The sequence below is a fragment of the Coregonus lavaretus genome, assembly GCF_964263955.1.
Source record: "Coregonus lavaretus genome assembly, contig: HAP1_SCAFFOLD_3333, whole genome shotgun sequence".
Taxonomy (NCBI): Eukaryota; Metazoa; Chordata; class Actinopteri; order Salmoniformes; family Salmonidae; genus Coregonus; species Coregonus lavaretus.
Window position 1 is genome coordinate 1 of NW_028157432.1, and position 16,907 is coordinate 16,907.

A 16,907-nucleotide genomic window follows, 5' to 3' on the forward strand; every position below is an offset into this window, starting at 1 on the left:
CTCTCCTCTGTCTCTCCTCCTCTTCCTCGCTCTCTCTCTTCCTCTCTCTCTCTCTCTTCCTCGCTCTCTTCCTCTCTCTCTCTCTCTCCTCTCTCTCTCCTCCTCTTCCTCGCTCTCTTCTCTCTCCCTCCTCTCCTCTCCTCCTCTTCTCTCCTCTTCCTCTCTCTCTCTCTCCTCTTCCTCTCTCTCCTCTTCCTCTCTCTCTCCTCCTCCTCTTCCTCTCTCTCTCTGTCTCTCTCTCTCTTCCTCTCTCTCTCTCTCTCTCCTCTCTCTCTCTCCTCTCTCTCTCCTCTCCTCTTCCTCTCTCTCTCTCTCTCTCTCTCTCTCTCTCTCTCTCTCTCTCTCTCTCTCCTCTCTCTCTCTCTCTCTCTCTCTCTCTCTCTCTCTCTCTCTCTCTCTCTCTCTCTCTCTCTCTCTCTCTCTCTCTCTCTCCTCCTCCTCTTCTCTCTCTTCCTCTCTCTCTCCCTCCTCTCCTCTCCAGGAGTAGAATGCTGTTGCTAGTAAGATGTGTAATCTCCCTCTCTCCCCTCCAGGTGCAGGCCATTAAGCTGTTGGTGCGTTGGCTCCTGGGCATGAAGAACAACCAGTCTAAATCAGCCAACTCCACCCTCCGACTGCTGTCAGCCATGCTGGTCTCCGAGGGAGACCTCACAGAACAGAAGAAGATCAGGTACGTAGAGGTCAGAGGTCAGACGACCTGTCAGCCATGCTGGTCTCCGAGGGAGACCTCACAGAACAGAAGAAGATCAGGTACGTAGAGGTCAGAGGTCAGACGACCTGTCAGCCATGCTGGTCTCCGAGGGAGACCTCACAGAACAGAAGAAGATCAGGTACGTAGAGGTCAGAGGTCAGACGACCTGTCAGCCATGCTGGTCTCAGAGGGAGACCTCACAGAACAGAAGAAGATCAGGTACGTAGAGGTCAGAGGTCAGACGACCTGTCAGCCATGCTGGTCTCCGAGGGAGACCTCACGGAACAGAAGAAGATCAGGTACGTAGAGGTCAGAGGTCAGACGACCTGTCAGCCATGCTGGTCTCAGAGGGAGACCTCACAGAACAGAAGAAGATCAGGTACGTAGAGGTCAGAGGTCAGACGACCTGTCAGCCATGCTGGTCTCCGAGGGAGACCTCACGGAACAGAAGAAGATCAGGTACGTAGAGGTCAGAGGTCAGACGACCTGTCAGCCATGCTGGTCTCCGAGGGAGACCTCACAGAACAGAAGAAGATCAGGTACGTAGAGGTCAGAGGTCAGAGGTCAGGCTAACTGGGTTACAAAATACTCCTTGATGCTCATTACTCACATCGTCCTCCTCCTCCTCCTCCTCCTCCTCCTCCTCTCTCCTCCTCCTCCTCCTCTTCCTCCTCCAGTAAGTCAGACATGTCTCGTCTGCGTCTGGCAGCAGGAGGCGCCATCATGAAGCTGGCCCAGGAACCAGTTTACCATGACATCATCACACCAGAACAGTTCCAGCTCTGTGGACTGGTTATCAACGTAAGACCGTGTGTGGGAGGAGTGTCGGGGTGTGGGATTTTTGAGGAGATGCTTCTGTGTTCTTGTGTCCTTTTGTTTTGTTGAACTGTCCCTCTCGTCTCCTCCTGTAGGATGAGTGTTATCAGGTACGTCAGATATTTGCCCAGAAGTTACACCTGGCCCTGGTGAAGTTGCTCCTTCCACTGGAGTACCTGGCGGTGTTCTCTCTGTGTGCTAAAGACCCCGTCAAGGAGAGGAGGGCCCACGCCAGGCAGTGTCTGCTCAAGAACATCAGCATCAGACGAGAGTACATCAAGAACAACCCCCTGGCTCACGGTGAGTGGACCAGACCGCGTAGCACAACCCCCTGGCCCACGGTGAGTGGACCAGACCGTAGCATGACCACACGTTGTTTAGAACATCAAGAACACACCCCCCTGGCCCACGGTTAGTGGACCAGTCCGTAGCATGACCACACGTTGTTTAGAACATCAAGAACACACCCCCCTGGCCCACGGTTAGTGGACCAGTCCGTAGCATGACCACACGTTGTTTAGAACATCAAGAACACACCCCCCTGGCCCACGGTTAGTGGACCAGTCCGTAGCATGACCACACGTTGTTTAGAACATCAAGAACAACCCCCAGGCCCACGGTTAGTGGACCAGAATGTTATATGGTCGTAACACAACCGCTTAGTGGACCGTAGTCAGGACCGTAACACAACCGCTTAGTGGACCATAGTCAGGACCGTAACACAACCGCTTAGTGGACCGTAACACAACCGCTTAGTGGACCGTAGTCAGGACCGTAACACAACCGCTTAGTGGACCGTAGTCAGGACCGTAACACAACCGCTTAGTGGACCGTAGTCAGGACCGTAACACAACCGCTCAGGACCGTAACACAACCGCTTAGTGGGCCGTAGTCAGGACCGTAACACAACCGCTTAGTGGACCGTAACACAACCGCTTAGTGGACCGTAACACAACCGCTTAGTGGACCGGAACACAACCGCTTAGTGGACCGTAGTCAGGACCGTAACACAACCGCTTAGTGGACCGTAGTCAGGACCGTAACACAACCGCTTAGTGGACCGTGACACAACCGCTTAGTGGACCGTAACACAACCGCTTAGTGGACCGTAACACAACCGCTTAGTGGACCGTAACACAACCGCTTAGTGGACCGTAGTCAGGACCGTAACACAACCGCTTAGTGGACCGTAGTCAGGACCGTAACACAACCGCTTAGTGGACCGTAGTCAGGACCGTAACACAACCGCTCAGGACCGTAACACAACCGCTTAGTGGGCCGTAGTCAGGACCGTAACACAACCGCTTAGTGGACCGTACTCAGGACCGTAACACAACCGCTTAGTGGGCCGTAGTCAGGACCGTAACACAACCGCTTAGTGGACCGTAACACAACCGCTCAGGACCGTAACACAACCGCTTAGTGGACCGTAACACAACCGCTTAGTGGACCGTAGTCAGGACCGTAACACAACCGCTTAGTGGACCGTAGTCAGGACCGTAACACAACCGCTTAGTGGGCCGTAGTCAGGACCGTAACACAACCGCTTAGTGGACCGTAGTCAGGAACGTAACACAACCGCTTAGTGGACCGTAGTCAGGACCGTAACACAACCGCTTAGTGGACCGTAGTCAGGACCGTAACACAACCGCTTAGTGGACCATAACAGTTAAGGACCGTAACACAACTGCTTAGTGGACCGTAGTCAGGACCGTAACACAACCGCTTAGTGGACCGTAGTCAAGACCGTAACACAACCGCTTAGTGGACCATAACAGTTAAGGGCCGTAACACAACCGCTTAGTGGACCGTAACAGTTAAGGACCGTAACACAACCGCTTAGTGGACCGTAGTCAGGACCGTAACACAACCGCTTAGTGGGCTGTAGTCAGGACCGTAACACAACCGCTTAGTGGACCGTAGTCAGGACCGTAACACAACCGCTTAGTGGACCGTAGTCAGGACCGTAACACAACCGCTTAGTGGACCGTAGTCAGGACAGTAACACAACCGCTTAGTGGACCGTAGTCAGGACCGTAACACAACCGCTTAGTGGACCGAAGTCAGGACTGTAACACAACCGCTTAGTGGACCGTACTCAGGACCGTAACACAACCGCTTAGTGGACCGTAGTCAGGACCGTAACACAACCGCTTAGTGGACCGTAATCAGGACCGTAACACAACCGCTTAGTGGGCCGTAACACAACCGCTTAGTGGACCGTAGTCAGGTCCGTAACACAACCGCTTAGTGGACCGTAGTCAGGACCGTAACACAACCGCTTAGTGGACCGTAATCAGGACCGTAACACAACCGCTTAGTGGGCCGTAGTCAAGACCGTAACACAACCGCTTAGTGGACCGTAGTCAGGACCGTAACACAACCGCTTAGTGGACCGTAGTCAGGACCGTAACACAACCGCTTAGTGGACCGTAGTCAGGACCGTAACACAACCGCTTAGTGGACCGTAACACAACCGCTTAGTGGACCGTAGTCAGGACCGTAACACAACCGCTTAGTGGACCGTAACACAACCGCTTAGTGGACCGTAGTCAGGACCGTAACACAACCGCTTAGTGGACCGTAACACAACCGCTTAGTGGGCCGTACTCAGGACCGTAACACAACCGCTTAGTGGACCGTAGTCAGGACCGTAACACAACCGCTTAGTGGACCGTAGTCAAGACCGTAACACAACCGCTTAGTGGACCGTAACACAACCGCTTAGTGGACCGTAGTCAGGACCGTAACACAACCGCTTAGTGGACCGTAACACAACCGCTTAGTGGACCGTAGTCAGGACCGTAACACAACCGCTTAGTGGACCGTAGTCAGGACCGTAACACAACCGCTTAGTGGACCGTAACACAACCGCTTAGTGGACCGTAGTCAGGACCGTAACACAACCGCTTAGTGGACCGTAGTCAAGACCGTAACACAACCGCTTAGTGGACCGTAACACAACCGCTTAGTGGACCGTAGTCAGGACCGTAACACAACCGCTTAGTGGACCGTAGTCAAGACCGTAACACAACCGCTTAGTGGACCGTAACACAACCGCTTAGTGGACCGTAACAGTTAAGGTCCGTAACACAACCGCTTAGTGGACCGCAGTCAGGACCATAACACAACCGCTTAGTGGACCGTAGTCAAGACCGTAACACAACCACTTAGTGGACCGTAACACAACCGCTTAGTGGACCGTACTCAGGACCGTAACACAACCGCTTAGTGGACCGTAACACAACCGCTTAGTGGACCGTAGTCAGGACCGTAACACAACCGCTTAGTGGACCGTAGTCAAGACCGTAACACAACCACTTAGTGGACCGTAACACAACCGCTTAGTGGACCGTACTCAGGACCGTAACACAACCGCTTAGTGGACCGTAACAGTTAAGGTCCGTAACACAACCGCTTAGTGGACCGCAGTCAAGACCGTAACACAACCACTTAGTGGACCGTAACACAACCGCTTAGTGGACCGTACTCAGGACCGTAACACAACCGCTTAGTGGACCGTAACACAACCGCTTAGTGGACCGTAGTCAGGACCGTAACACAACCGCTTAGTGGACCGTAGTCAAGACCGTAACACAACCACTTAGTGGACCGTAACACAACCGCTTAGTGGACCGTACTCAGGACCGTAACACAACCGCTTAGTGGACCGTAACAGTTAAGGTCCGTAACACAACCGCTTAGTGGACCGCAGTCAGGACCATAACACAACCGCTTAGTGGACCGTAGTCAGGACCGTAACACAACCGCTTAGTGGGCCGTAGTCAGGACCGTAACACAACCGCTTAGTGGGCCGTAGTCAAGACCGTAACACAACCGCTTAGTGGACCGTAGTCAGGACCGTAACACAACCGCTTAGTGGACCGTAGTCAGGACCGTAACACAACCGCTTAGTGGACCGTAGTCAGGACCGTAACACAACCGCTTAGTGGGCCGTAGTCAGGACCGTAACACAACCGCTTAGTGGACCGTAGTCAGGACCGTAACACAACCGCTTAGTGGGCCGTAGTCAGGACCGTAACACAACCGCTTAGTGGGCCGTAGTCAGGACCGTAACACAACCGCTTAGTGGACCGTAGTCAAGACCGTAACACAACCGCTTAGTGGACCGTAACACAACCGCTTAGTGGACCGTAGTCAGGACCGTAACACAACCACTTAGTGGACCGTAACACAACCGCTTAGTGGACCGTAGTCAGGACCGTAACACAACCGCTTAGTGGACCGTAGTCAAGACCGTAACACAACCGCTTAGTGGACCGTAACACAACCGCTTAGTGGACCGTAGTCAGGACCGTAACACAACCACTTAGTGGACCGTAGTCAAGACCGTAACACAACCACTTAGTGGACCGTAACACAACCGCTTAGTGGACCGTAGTCAGGACCGTAACACAACCGCTTAGTGGACCGTACTCAGGACCGTAACACAACCGCTTAGTGGACCGTAGTCAAGACCGTAACACAACCGCTTAGTGGACCGTAACACAACCGCTTAGTGGACCGTAGTCAAGACCGTAACACAACCACTTAGTGGACCGTAACACAACCGCTTAGTGGACCGTACTCAGGACCGTAACACAACCGCTTAGTGGACCGTAGTCAAGACCGTAACACAACCGCTTAGTGGACCGTAGTCAGGACTGTAACACAACCGCTTAGTGGACCGTAGTCAGGACCGTAACACAACCGCTTAGTGGACCGTAGTCAGGACCGTAACATAACCGCTTAGTGGGCCGTAGTCAGGACCGTAACACAACCGCTTAGTGGACCGTAGTCAGGACCGTAACACAACTGCTTAGTGGACCGTAGTCAGGACCGTAACACAACCGCTTAGTGGACCGTAGTCAGGACCGTAACACAACCGCTTAGTGGACCGTAGTCAGGACCGTAACAGTTAAGGTCCGTAACACAACCATAACCACAACTCAACCACATGGTTAATACATAAAGAACATCCTTTATCAATGTTTTTAAATACTCTCTCCTCCCCCCCTCCTTCTCCCTCTCCTCCCTCCTCCTCCCCTCCTCCCTCCTTATCCCCCTCCTCCCTCCTTCTCCCCCTCCCCCCTCCTCCCCCCCTCCCTCCTTCTCCCCCTCCTCCCTTCTCCCCCTCCTTCTCCCCCTCCTCCCTTCTCCCCCTCCTCCCTCCCCCTCCTCCTTCTCCCCCTCCTCCCTTCTCCCCCTCCTCCCTCCTCCTCCCCTCCTCCCTCCTCCTCCTCCTCCCCTCCTCCTCCTCCCCTCCCTCTATAGATAAGATGCTGTCTCTCCTACCAGAGTATGTGGTTCCTTATATGATCCACCTGCTGGCTCATGACCCGGACTTCACCAAGCCACAGGACTTTGAACAGCTCCGAGACCTCAAGGAGTGAGTACACACACACACACACACACACACACACACACACGTACAAAGCCTCTCCTCTTCATCTCTCCTAAATCAGACAGTACATAGTCTCTCCTCTTCATCCCTCTCCTAAATCAGACAGTACATAGCCTCTCCTCTTCATCTTTCCTAAATCAGACAGTACATAGCCTCTCCTCTTCATCTCTCCTAAATCAGACAGTACACAGCCTCTCCTCTTCATCCCTATCCTAAATCAGACAGTACATAGCCTCTCCTCTTCATCCCTATCCTAAATCAGACAGTACATAGCCTCTCCTCTTCATCTCTCCTAAATCAGACAGTACATAGCCTCTCCTCTTCATCTCTCCTAAATCAGACAGTACATAGCCTCTCCATCTCTCCTAAATCAGACAGTACATAGCCTCTCCTCTTCATCTCTCCTAAATCAGACAGTACATAGCCTCTCCTCTTCATCCCTGTCCTAAATCAGACAGTACATAGCCTCTCCTCTTCATCCCTCTCCTAAATCAGACAGTACACAGAGTCTCCTCTTCATCTCTCCTAAATCAGACAGTACATAGCCTCTCCTCTTCATCTCTCCTAAATCAGACAGTACATAGCCTCTCCATCTCTCCTAAATCAGACAGTACATAGCCTCTCCTCTTCATCCCTCTCCTAAATCAGACGGTACATAGCCTCTCCTCTTCATCTCTCCTAAATCAGACAGTACATAGCCTCTCCTCTTCATCCCTCTCCTAAATCAGACAGTACATAGCCTCTCCATCTCTCCTAAATCAGACAGTACATAGCCTCTCCTCTTCATCCCTATCCTAAATCAGACAGTACATAGCCTCTCCTCTTCATCTCTCCTAAATCAGACGGTACATAGCCTCTCCTCTTCATCTCTCCTAAATCAGACAGTACATAGCCTCTCCTCTTCATCTCTCCTAAATCAGACAGTACATAGCCTCTCCTCTTCATCTCTCCTAAATCAGACAGTACATAGCCTCTCCTCTTCATCCCTCTCCTAAATCAGACAGTACACAGACTCTCCTCTTCATCTCTCCTAAATCAGACAGTACATAGCCTCTCCATCTCTCCTAAATCAGACAGTACATAGCCTCTCCTCTTCATCCCTCTCCTAAATCAGACAGTACATAGCCTCTCCTCTTCATCCCTATCCTAAATCAGACAGTACATAGCCTCTCCTCTTCATCTCTCCTAAATCAGACAGTACACAGACTCTCCTCTTCATCTCTCCTAAATCAGACAGTACATAGCCTCTCCATCTCTCCTAAATCAGACAGTACATAGCCTCTCCTCTTCATCCCTCTCCTAAATCAGACAGTACATAGCCTCTCCTCTTCATCTCTCCTAAATCAGACAGTACATAGTCTCTCCTCTTCATCTCTCCTAAATCAGACAGTACATAGCCTCTCCTCTTCATCCCTCTCCTAAATCAGACAGTACATAGCCTCTCCTCTTCATCTCTCCTAAATCAGACAGTACATAGCCTCTCCTCTTCATCTCTCCTAAATCAGACAGTACATAGCCTCTCCTATTCATCTCTCCTAAACATTTCTGATGTGTGTGTGTGTGTGTATTCTGACCGTGTGTGTGTGTGTTTGTGTGTGTGTATTCTGACCGTGTGTGTGTGTGTGTGTGTGTGTAGGTGTCTGTGGTTCATGCTGGAGGTGTTGATGGTACAGAATGAGAACAACAGCCATGCCTTCCTGAGGAAAATGGTGGAGAACATCAAACAGACCAAGGACGCACAGTGTCCTGACGACCCTAAGGCCAACGAGGTACACACACACACACAGTGTCCTGACGACCCTAAGGCCAACGAGGTACACACACACACACAGTGTCCTGACGACCCTAAGGCCAACGAGGTACACACACACACACACACACACACAGTGTCCTGACGACCCTAAGGCCAACGAGGTACACACACACACACACAGTGTCCTGACGACCCTAAGGCCAACGAGGTACACACACACAGTGTCCTGACGACCCTAAGGCCAACGAGGTACACACACACACACACAGTGTCCTGACGACCCTAAGGCCAACGAGGTACACACACACACACAGTGTCCTGACGACCCTAAGGCCAACGAGGTACACACACACACAGTGTCCTGACGACCCTAAGGCCAACGAGGTACACACACACACACAGTGTCCTGACGACCCTAAGGCCAACGAGGTACACACACACACACACACACACACAGTGTCCTGACGACCCTAAGGCCAACGAGGTACACACACACACACACACACACACAGTGTCCTGACGACCCTAAGGCCAACGAGGTACACACACACACAGTGTCCTGACGACCCTAAGGCCAACGAGGTACACACACAGTAGGAAGTTTGAATAGTCGACTAATCGATTAGTCAATCGACAGCGTCCGTATCAATTCCAAAATAAAGAATCAATCAACAAGGAACAAGCCTGGTGAAGTAGTCTGATAATCTAGCCTATACGCAACAGAGCCAGTACTGTCATTGAGATTCAAACAGGTTAAATAAATTAGCATTGTCACATGAAGTTATATAATTAACAAGGGGTTAATCATCATTACTACAGGTCCATGTAGCCAGTATGCTAACCATGCATGACACAAGGGGTTAATCATCATTACTACAGGTCCATGTAGCCAGTATGCTAACCATGCATGACACAAGGGGTTAATCATCATTACCACAGGTCCATGTAGCCAGTATGCTAACCATGCATGACACAAGGGGTTAATCATCATTACCACAGGTCCATGTAGCCAGTATGCTAACCATGCATGACACAAGGGGTTAATCATCATTACTACAGGTCCATGTAGCCAGTATGCTAACCATGCATGACACAAGGGGTTAATCACCATTACTACAGGTCCATGTAGCCAGTATGCTAACCATGCATGACACAAGGGGTTAATCATCATTACTACAGGTCCATGTAGCCAGTATGCTAACCATGCATGACACAAGGGGTTAATCATCATTACTACAGGTCCATGTAGCCAGTATGCTAACCATGCATGACACAAGGGGTTAATCATCATTACTACAGGTCCATGTAGCCAGTATGCTAACCATGCATGACACAAGGGGTTAATCATCATTACTACAGGTCCATGTAGCCAGTATGCTAACCATGCATGACACAAGGGGTTAATCATCATTACTACAGGTCCATGTAGCCAGTATGCTAACCATGCATGACACACGGGGTTAATCATCATTACTACAGGTCCATGTAGCCAGTATGCTAACCATGCATGACACAAGGGGTTAATCATCATTACTACAGGTCCATGTAGCCAGTATGCTAACCATGCATGACACAAGGGGTTAATCATCATTACTACAGGTCCATGTAGCCAGTATGCTAACCATGCATGACACAAGGGGTTAATCATCATTACTACAGGTCCATGTAGCCAGTATGCTAACCATGCATGACACAAGGGGTTAATCATCATTACTACAGGTCCATGTAGCCAGTATGCTAACCATGCATGACACAAGGGGTTAATCATCATTACTACAGGTCCATGTAGCCAGTATGCTAACCATGCATGACACAAGGGGTTAATCATCATTACTACAGGTCCATGTAGCCAGTATGCTAACCATGCATGACACAAGGGGTTAATCATCATTACTACAGGTCCATGTAGCCAGTATGCTAACCATGCATGACACAAGGGGTTAATCATCATTACTACAGGTCCATGTAGCCAGTATGCTAACCATGCATGACACAAGGGGTTAATCATCATTACCACAGGTCCATGTAGCCAGTATGCTAACCATGCATGACACAAGGGGTTAATCATCATTACTACAGGTCCATTCAGCCAGTATGCTAACCATGCATGAAACCAGCAAGTTTCGCTTGATTGTTGAACATGGGATGAGGGAAAATTGTATTGTAAACTCAGCAAAAAAAAGAAACGTCCTCTCACTGTCAACTGCGTTTATTTTCAGCAAACTTAACATGTCAATATTTGTATGAACATAACAAGATTCAACAACTGAGACCATAAACTGAACAAGTTCCACAGACATGTGACTAACAGAAATTGAATAATGTGTCCCTTAACAAAGGGGGGGGTCAAAATCAAAAGTAACAGTCAGTATCTGGTGTGGCCACCAGCTGCATTAAGTACTGCAGTGCATCTCCTCCTCATGGACTGCACCAGATTTGCCAGTTCTTGCTGTGAGATGTTACCCCACTCTTCCACCAAGGCAGCTGCAAGTTCCCGGACATTTCTGGGGGGAATGGCCCTAGCCCTCACCCTCCGCTACAACAGGTCCCAGACGTGCTCAATGGGATTGAGATCCGGGCTCTTCGCTGGCCATGGCAGAACACTGACATTACTGTCTTGCAGGAAATCACGCACAGAACGAGCAGTATGGCTGGTGGCATCGTGATGCTGGAGGGTCATGTCAGGATGAGACTGCAGGAAGGGTACCACATGAGGGAGGAGGATGTCTTCCCTGTAACGTACAGCGTTGAGATTGCCTGCAATGACAACAAGCTCAGTCCGATGATGCTGTGACACACCGCCCCAGAACATGACGGACCTTCCACCTCCAAATCGATCCCGCTCCAGAGTACAGGCCTCGGTGTAACGCTCATTCCTTCGACGATAAACGCGAATCCGACCATCACCCCTGGTGAGAAAACCGCGACTCGTCGGTGAAGAACATTTTTCGCCAGTCCTGTCTGGTCCAGCGACGGTGGGTTTGTGCCCATAGGTGACGTTGTGTCTGGTGAGGACCTGCCTTACAACAGGCCTACAAGCCCTCCGTCCAGCCTCTCTCAGCCTATTGCGGACAGTCTGAGCACTGATGGAGGGATTGTGCGTTCCTGGTGTAACTCGGGCAGCTGTTGTTGCCATCCTGTACCTGTCCCGCAGGTGTGATGTTCGGCTGTACCGATCCTGTGGTCTGCCACTGCGAGGACGATCAGCTGTCCGTCCTGTCTCCCTGTAGCGCTGTCTTAGGCGTCTCACAGTACGGACATTGCAATTTATTGCCCTGGCCACATCTGCAGTCCTCATGCCTCCTTGCAGCATGCCTAAGGCACGTTCATGCAGATGAGCAGGGACCCTGGGCATCTTTCTTTTGGTGTTTTTCAGAGTCATATGTTTTCATAACTGTGACCTTAATTGCCTACCGTCTGTAAGCTGTTAGTGTCTTAACGACCGGTCCACGGGTGCATGTAAATTAATTGTTTATGGTTCATTGAACAAGCATGGGAAACAGTGTTTAAACCCTTTACAATGAAGATCTGTGAAGTTATTTGGATTTTTACAAATTATCTTTGAAAGACAGGGTCCTGAAAAAGGGACGTTTCTTTTTTTTTGCTGAGTTTATTTCTTCAATTAATCAATTTATTGACCCTACCAACAGTCAACGAATCGATTCTGGGAAAAACTGGCGTTGAACTCTTTGCTGACTTGTGGTGCGTTGTCATGGTTACAGAAGCTGTATATCGTGTGTGACGTGGCGTTGTTTGTGATCGTTAACAAGTCGACCGCCTGTCACCTGGACTCTCCCAAAGACCCCGTCCTGCCCACCAAATTCTACACCCCGCCTGACAAGGTACAAACACACATCATACACACACGACGACGAGGCGTCATGCAAAAGTCTGCATAAATAACTTCTCTCCCTCCCTCCAGGACTTCATCAACGATAAGGAGTATTTGTCCTCAGAGGTCAGAACAGTGCTGCTCACAGGAAAGGTAAGAAAAACACCTTTACCTGTTTTATGGACCTTCTAATATCAATATTATATTGACCTACCTTTTAATAAACGGCTGCATTTCTGATGTTGTGGTATTGGTCAATTCTCTAATGTATTCTCACATCCTTCATCTCTCTCTCTCTCTCTGCCCCCTCGCTCTCTCTGCCCTCTCTGCCCCCTCGCCCTCTCTGCCCCCTCGCCCTCTGCCCCCTCGCCCTCTCTGCCCCCTCGCTCTCTCTGCCCCCTCGCCCTCTCTGCCCCCTCTGCCCCCTCGCCCTCTCTGCCCCCTCGCCCTCTCTGCCCCCTCGCCCTCTCTGCCCCCTCGCCCTCTCTGCCCCCTCGCCCTCTCTGCCCCCTCGCCCTCTGCCCCCTCGCCCTCTCTGCCCCCTCGCCCTCTCTGCCCCCTCGCCCTCTGCCCCCTCGCCCTCTCTGCCCCCTCGCCCTCTCTGCCCCCTCGCTCTCTCTGCCCCCTCGCCCTCTCTGCCCCCTCGCCCTCTCTGCCCCCTCGCTCTCTCTGCCCCCTCGCCCTCTCTGCCCCCTCGCTCTCTCTGCCCCCTCGCTCTCTCTCCCTCTCTGCCCTCTCTGCCCCCTCGCCCTCTCTGCCACCTCGCCCTCTCTCCCTCTCTGCCCCCTCGCTCTCTCTGCCCCCTCGCCCTCTCTCCCTCTCTGCCCCCTCGCTCTCTCTGCCCCCTCGCTCTCTCTCCCTCTCTGCCCCCCTCGCTCTCTCTCGCTCTCTGACCCCTCGCTCGCTCTGCCCCCCTCGCTCTCTCTGCCCCCCTCTCTCTCTCTCTGCCCCCTCTCTCTCACCCCCTCTCTCTCTCTCTGCCCCCTCCTCTCTCCCTAGCCAAAGCCGTCTCCTGTCCTGTCTACAGTGAATAAGGCTCTGACGGTGCCAGGCAGGAGGGTCTACATCAAGACCGCCGGCTCAGACACCACCAGCAACACTAGTACCAACTCACAACCCAGCTCCCCTGCTACAAAGACCAGGTACACACACACACACACTGGGATACTGCAATTGAAGTAGGTATGTTTAATGCCATAGATGAAGAGGAGAGGCTATGTACTGTCTGATTTAGGAGAGGGATGAAGAGGAGAGGCTATGTACTGTCTGATTTAGGAGAGATGAAGAGGAGAGGCTATGTACTGTCTGATTTAGGAGAGGGATGAAGAGGAGATGCTGTGTACTGTCTGATTTAGGATAGGGATGAAGAGGAGAGGCTATGTACTGTCTGATTTAGGAGAGGGATGAAGAGGAGAGGCTATGTACTGTCTGATTTAGGAGAGGGATGAAGAGGAGAGACTATGTACTGTCTGATTTAGGAGAGGGATGAAGAGGAGAGGCTATGTACTGTCTGATTTAGGAGAGGGATGAAGAGGAGAGACTATGTACTGTCTGATTTAGGAGAGGGATGAAGAGGAGAGGCTATGTACTGTCTGATTTAGGAGAGGGATGAAGAGGAGAGGCTATGTACTGTCTGATTTAGGAGAGGGATGAAGAGGAGAGGCTATGTACTGTCTGATTTAGGAGAGGGATGAAGAGGAGAGGCTATGTACTGTCTGATTTAGGAGAGATGAAGAGGAGAGGCTATGTACTGTCTGATTTAGGAGAGGGATGAAGAGGAGAGGCTATGTACTGTCTGATTTAGGAGAGGGATGAAGAGGAGAGGCTGTGTACTGTCTGATTTAGGAGAGATGAAGAGGAGAGGCTATGTACTGTCTGATTTAGGAGAGGGATGAAGAGGAGAGGCTATGTACTGTCTGATTTAGGAGAGATGAAGAGGAGAGGCTATGTACTGTCTGATTTAGGAGAGATGAAGAGGAGAGACTATGTACTGTCTGATTTAGGAGAGATGAAGAGGAGAGGCTATGTACTGTCTGATTTAGGAGAGATGAAGAGGAGAGGCTATGTCTGTTTATTATACTGTACTATAGATGATAGTGGGCTAGGCATCCTGTGGGCTGGGCATCCTGTGGGCTAGGCATCCTGTGGGCTGGGCATCCTGTGGGCTAGGCATCCTGTGGGCTGGGCATCCTGTGGGCTGGGCATCCTGTGGGCTAGGCATCCTGTGGGCTAGGCATCCTGTGGGCTAGGCATCCTGTGGGCTAGGCATCCTGTGGGCTAGGCATCCTGTGGGCTAGGCATCCTGTGGGCTGGGCATCCTGTGGGCTAGGCATCCTGTGGGCTAGGCATCCTGTGGGCTGGGCATCATGTGGGCTAGGCATCCTGTGGGCTAGGCATCCTGTGGGCTAGGCATCCTGTGGGCTGGGCATCCTGTGGGCTGGGCATCCTGTGGGCTAGGCATCCTTTGGGCTAGGTGTCCTAGAAGAAGTTTGACACTAAAATAATAAAATCTTTACATCAAAAACACACACCTTAATATAGAGACACACACACACACTTCCTGTTGATGTTGACCCCTTCCTGTAGGGATGTTGTGATGGAGTCGTCAGAGAGCGGAGCGAGAGAGAATGAAGAGAACCCTGTTATCACCAAGACGGACGACGGGAAGAAGGTGAGAAAGAGAGAGAGAGGAAGGGAGAAGAGGGGGGAAAGAAAGAGTCTCTCAATTCACCTGTCTGTGATCCCTCCTCATCTCCTAAACTGACCCCCTCAGACCTCCTTACCTCATCTCCTAAACTGACCCCTCAGACCTCCTCACCTTATCTCCTAAACTGACCCCCTCAGACCTCCTCACATTATCTCCTAAACTGACCCCTCAGACCTCCTCACCTTATCTCCTAAACTGACCCCTCAGACCTCCTCACCTTATCTCCTAAACTGACCCCTCAGACCTCCTCACCTCATCTCCTAAACTGACCCCTCAGACCTCCTCACCTTATCTCCTAAACTGACCCCTCAGACCTCCTCACCTTACAGTGGGGAAAAAAAGTATTTAGTCAGCCACCAATTGTGCAAGTTCTCCCACTTAAAAAGATGAGAGAGGCCTGTCATTTTCATCATAGGTACACGTCAACTATGACAGACAAATTGAGAAAAAAAAATCCAGAAAATCACATTGTAGGATTTTTAATGAATTTATTTGCAAATTATGGTGGAAAATAAGTATTTGGTCACCTACAAACAAGCAAGATTTCTGGCTCTCACAGACCTGTAACAACTTCTTTAAGAGGCTCCTCTGTCCTCCACTCGTTACCTGTATTAATGGCACCTGTTTGAACTTGTTATCAGTATAAAAGACACCTGTCCACAACCTCAAACAGTCACACTCCAAACTCCACTATGGCCAAGACCAAAGAGCTGTCAAAGGACACCAGAAACAAAATTGTAGACCTGCACCAGGCTGGGAAGACTGAATCTGCAATAGGTAAGCAGCTTGGTTTGAAGAAATCAACTGTGGGAGCAATTATTAGGAAATGGAAGACATACAAGACCACTGATAATCTCCCTCGATCTGGGGCTCCACGCAAGATCTCACCCCGTGGGGTCAAAATGATCACAAGAACGGTGAGCAAAAATCCCAGAACCACACGGGGGGACCTAGTGAATGACCTGCAGAGAGCTGGGACCAAAGTAACAAAGCCTACCATCAGTAACACACTACTCCGCCAGGGACAAAAATCCTGCATTGCCAGACGTGTCTCCCTGCTTAAGCCAGTACATGTCCAGGCCCGTCTGAAGTTTGCTAGAGTGCATTTGGATGATCCAGAAGAGGATTGGGAGAATGTCATATGGTCAGATGAAACCAAAATATAACTTTTTGGTAAAAACTCTACTCATCGTGTTTGGAGGACAAAGAATGCTGAGTTGCATCCAAAGAACACCATACCTACTGTGAAACATGGGGGTGGAAACTTCATGCTTTGGGGCTGTTTTTCTGCAAAGGGACCAGGACGACTGATCTGTGTAAAGGAAAGAATGAATGGGGCCATGTATCGTGAGATTTTGAGTGAAAACCTCCTTCCATCAGCAAGGGCATTGAAGATGAAACGTGGCTGGACCTTTTAGCATGACAATGATCCCAAACACACCTCCCGGGCAACGAAGGAGTGGCTTCGTAAGAAGCATTTCAAGGTCCTGGAGTGGCCTAGCCAGTCTCCAGATCTCAACCCCATAGAAAATCTTTGGAGGGAGTTGAAAGTCCGTGTTGCCCAGCGACATCCCCAAAACATCACTGCTCTAGAGGAGATCTGCATGGAGGAATGGGCCAAAATACCAACAACAGTGTGTGAAAACCTTGTGAAGACTTACAGAAAACGTTTGACCTGTGTCATTGCCAACAAGGGGTATATAA

The 16,907-nt window shown here is 50.7% G+C and overlaps 1 protein-coding gene across 2 annotated transcripts in view; it reads left to right on the forward strand.

Annotated features, from left to right (window-relative positions):
• The first annotated feature begins 537 nt into the window (after positions 1-537).
• LOC311125434 (sister chromatid cohesion protein PDS5 homolog A-like) overlaps positions 538-16,907 on the forward strand; it is a 33,589-nt gene continuing 17,219 nt past the window's right edge. The window contains exons 1-9 of one of the 2 annotated variants that reach the window (XM_084199479.1): positions 538-670; positions 1,369-1,492; positions 1,603-1,807; positions 6,782-6,896; positions 8,548-8,680; positions 12,387-12,506; positions 12,587-12,649; positions 13,496-13,638; positions 15,083-15,167. In XM_084199479.1, the coding sequence (XP_084055605.1) occupies positions 573-670; positions 1,369-1,492; positions 1,603-1,807; positions 6,782-6,896; positions 8,548-8,680; positions 12,387-12,506; positions 12,587-12,649; positions 13,496-13,638; positions 15,083-15,167 (1,086 nt within the window). In that variant the 5' untranslated portion in view covers positions 538-572. Of the gene's footprint in view, positions 671-1,183; positions 1,231-1,368; positions 1,493-1,602; positions 1,808-6,781; positions 6,897-8,547; positions 8,681-12,386; positions 12,507-12,586; positions 12,650-13,495; positions 13,639-15,082; positions 15,168-16,907 lie in introns of those variants that run through there. The other variant, XM_084199480.1, reaches the window with a different exon arrangement.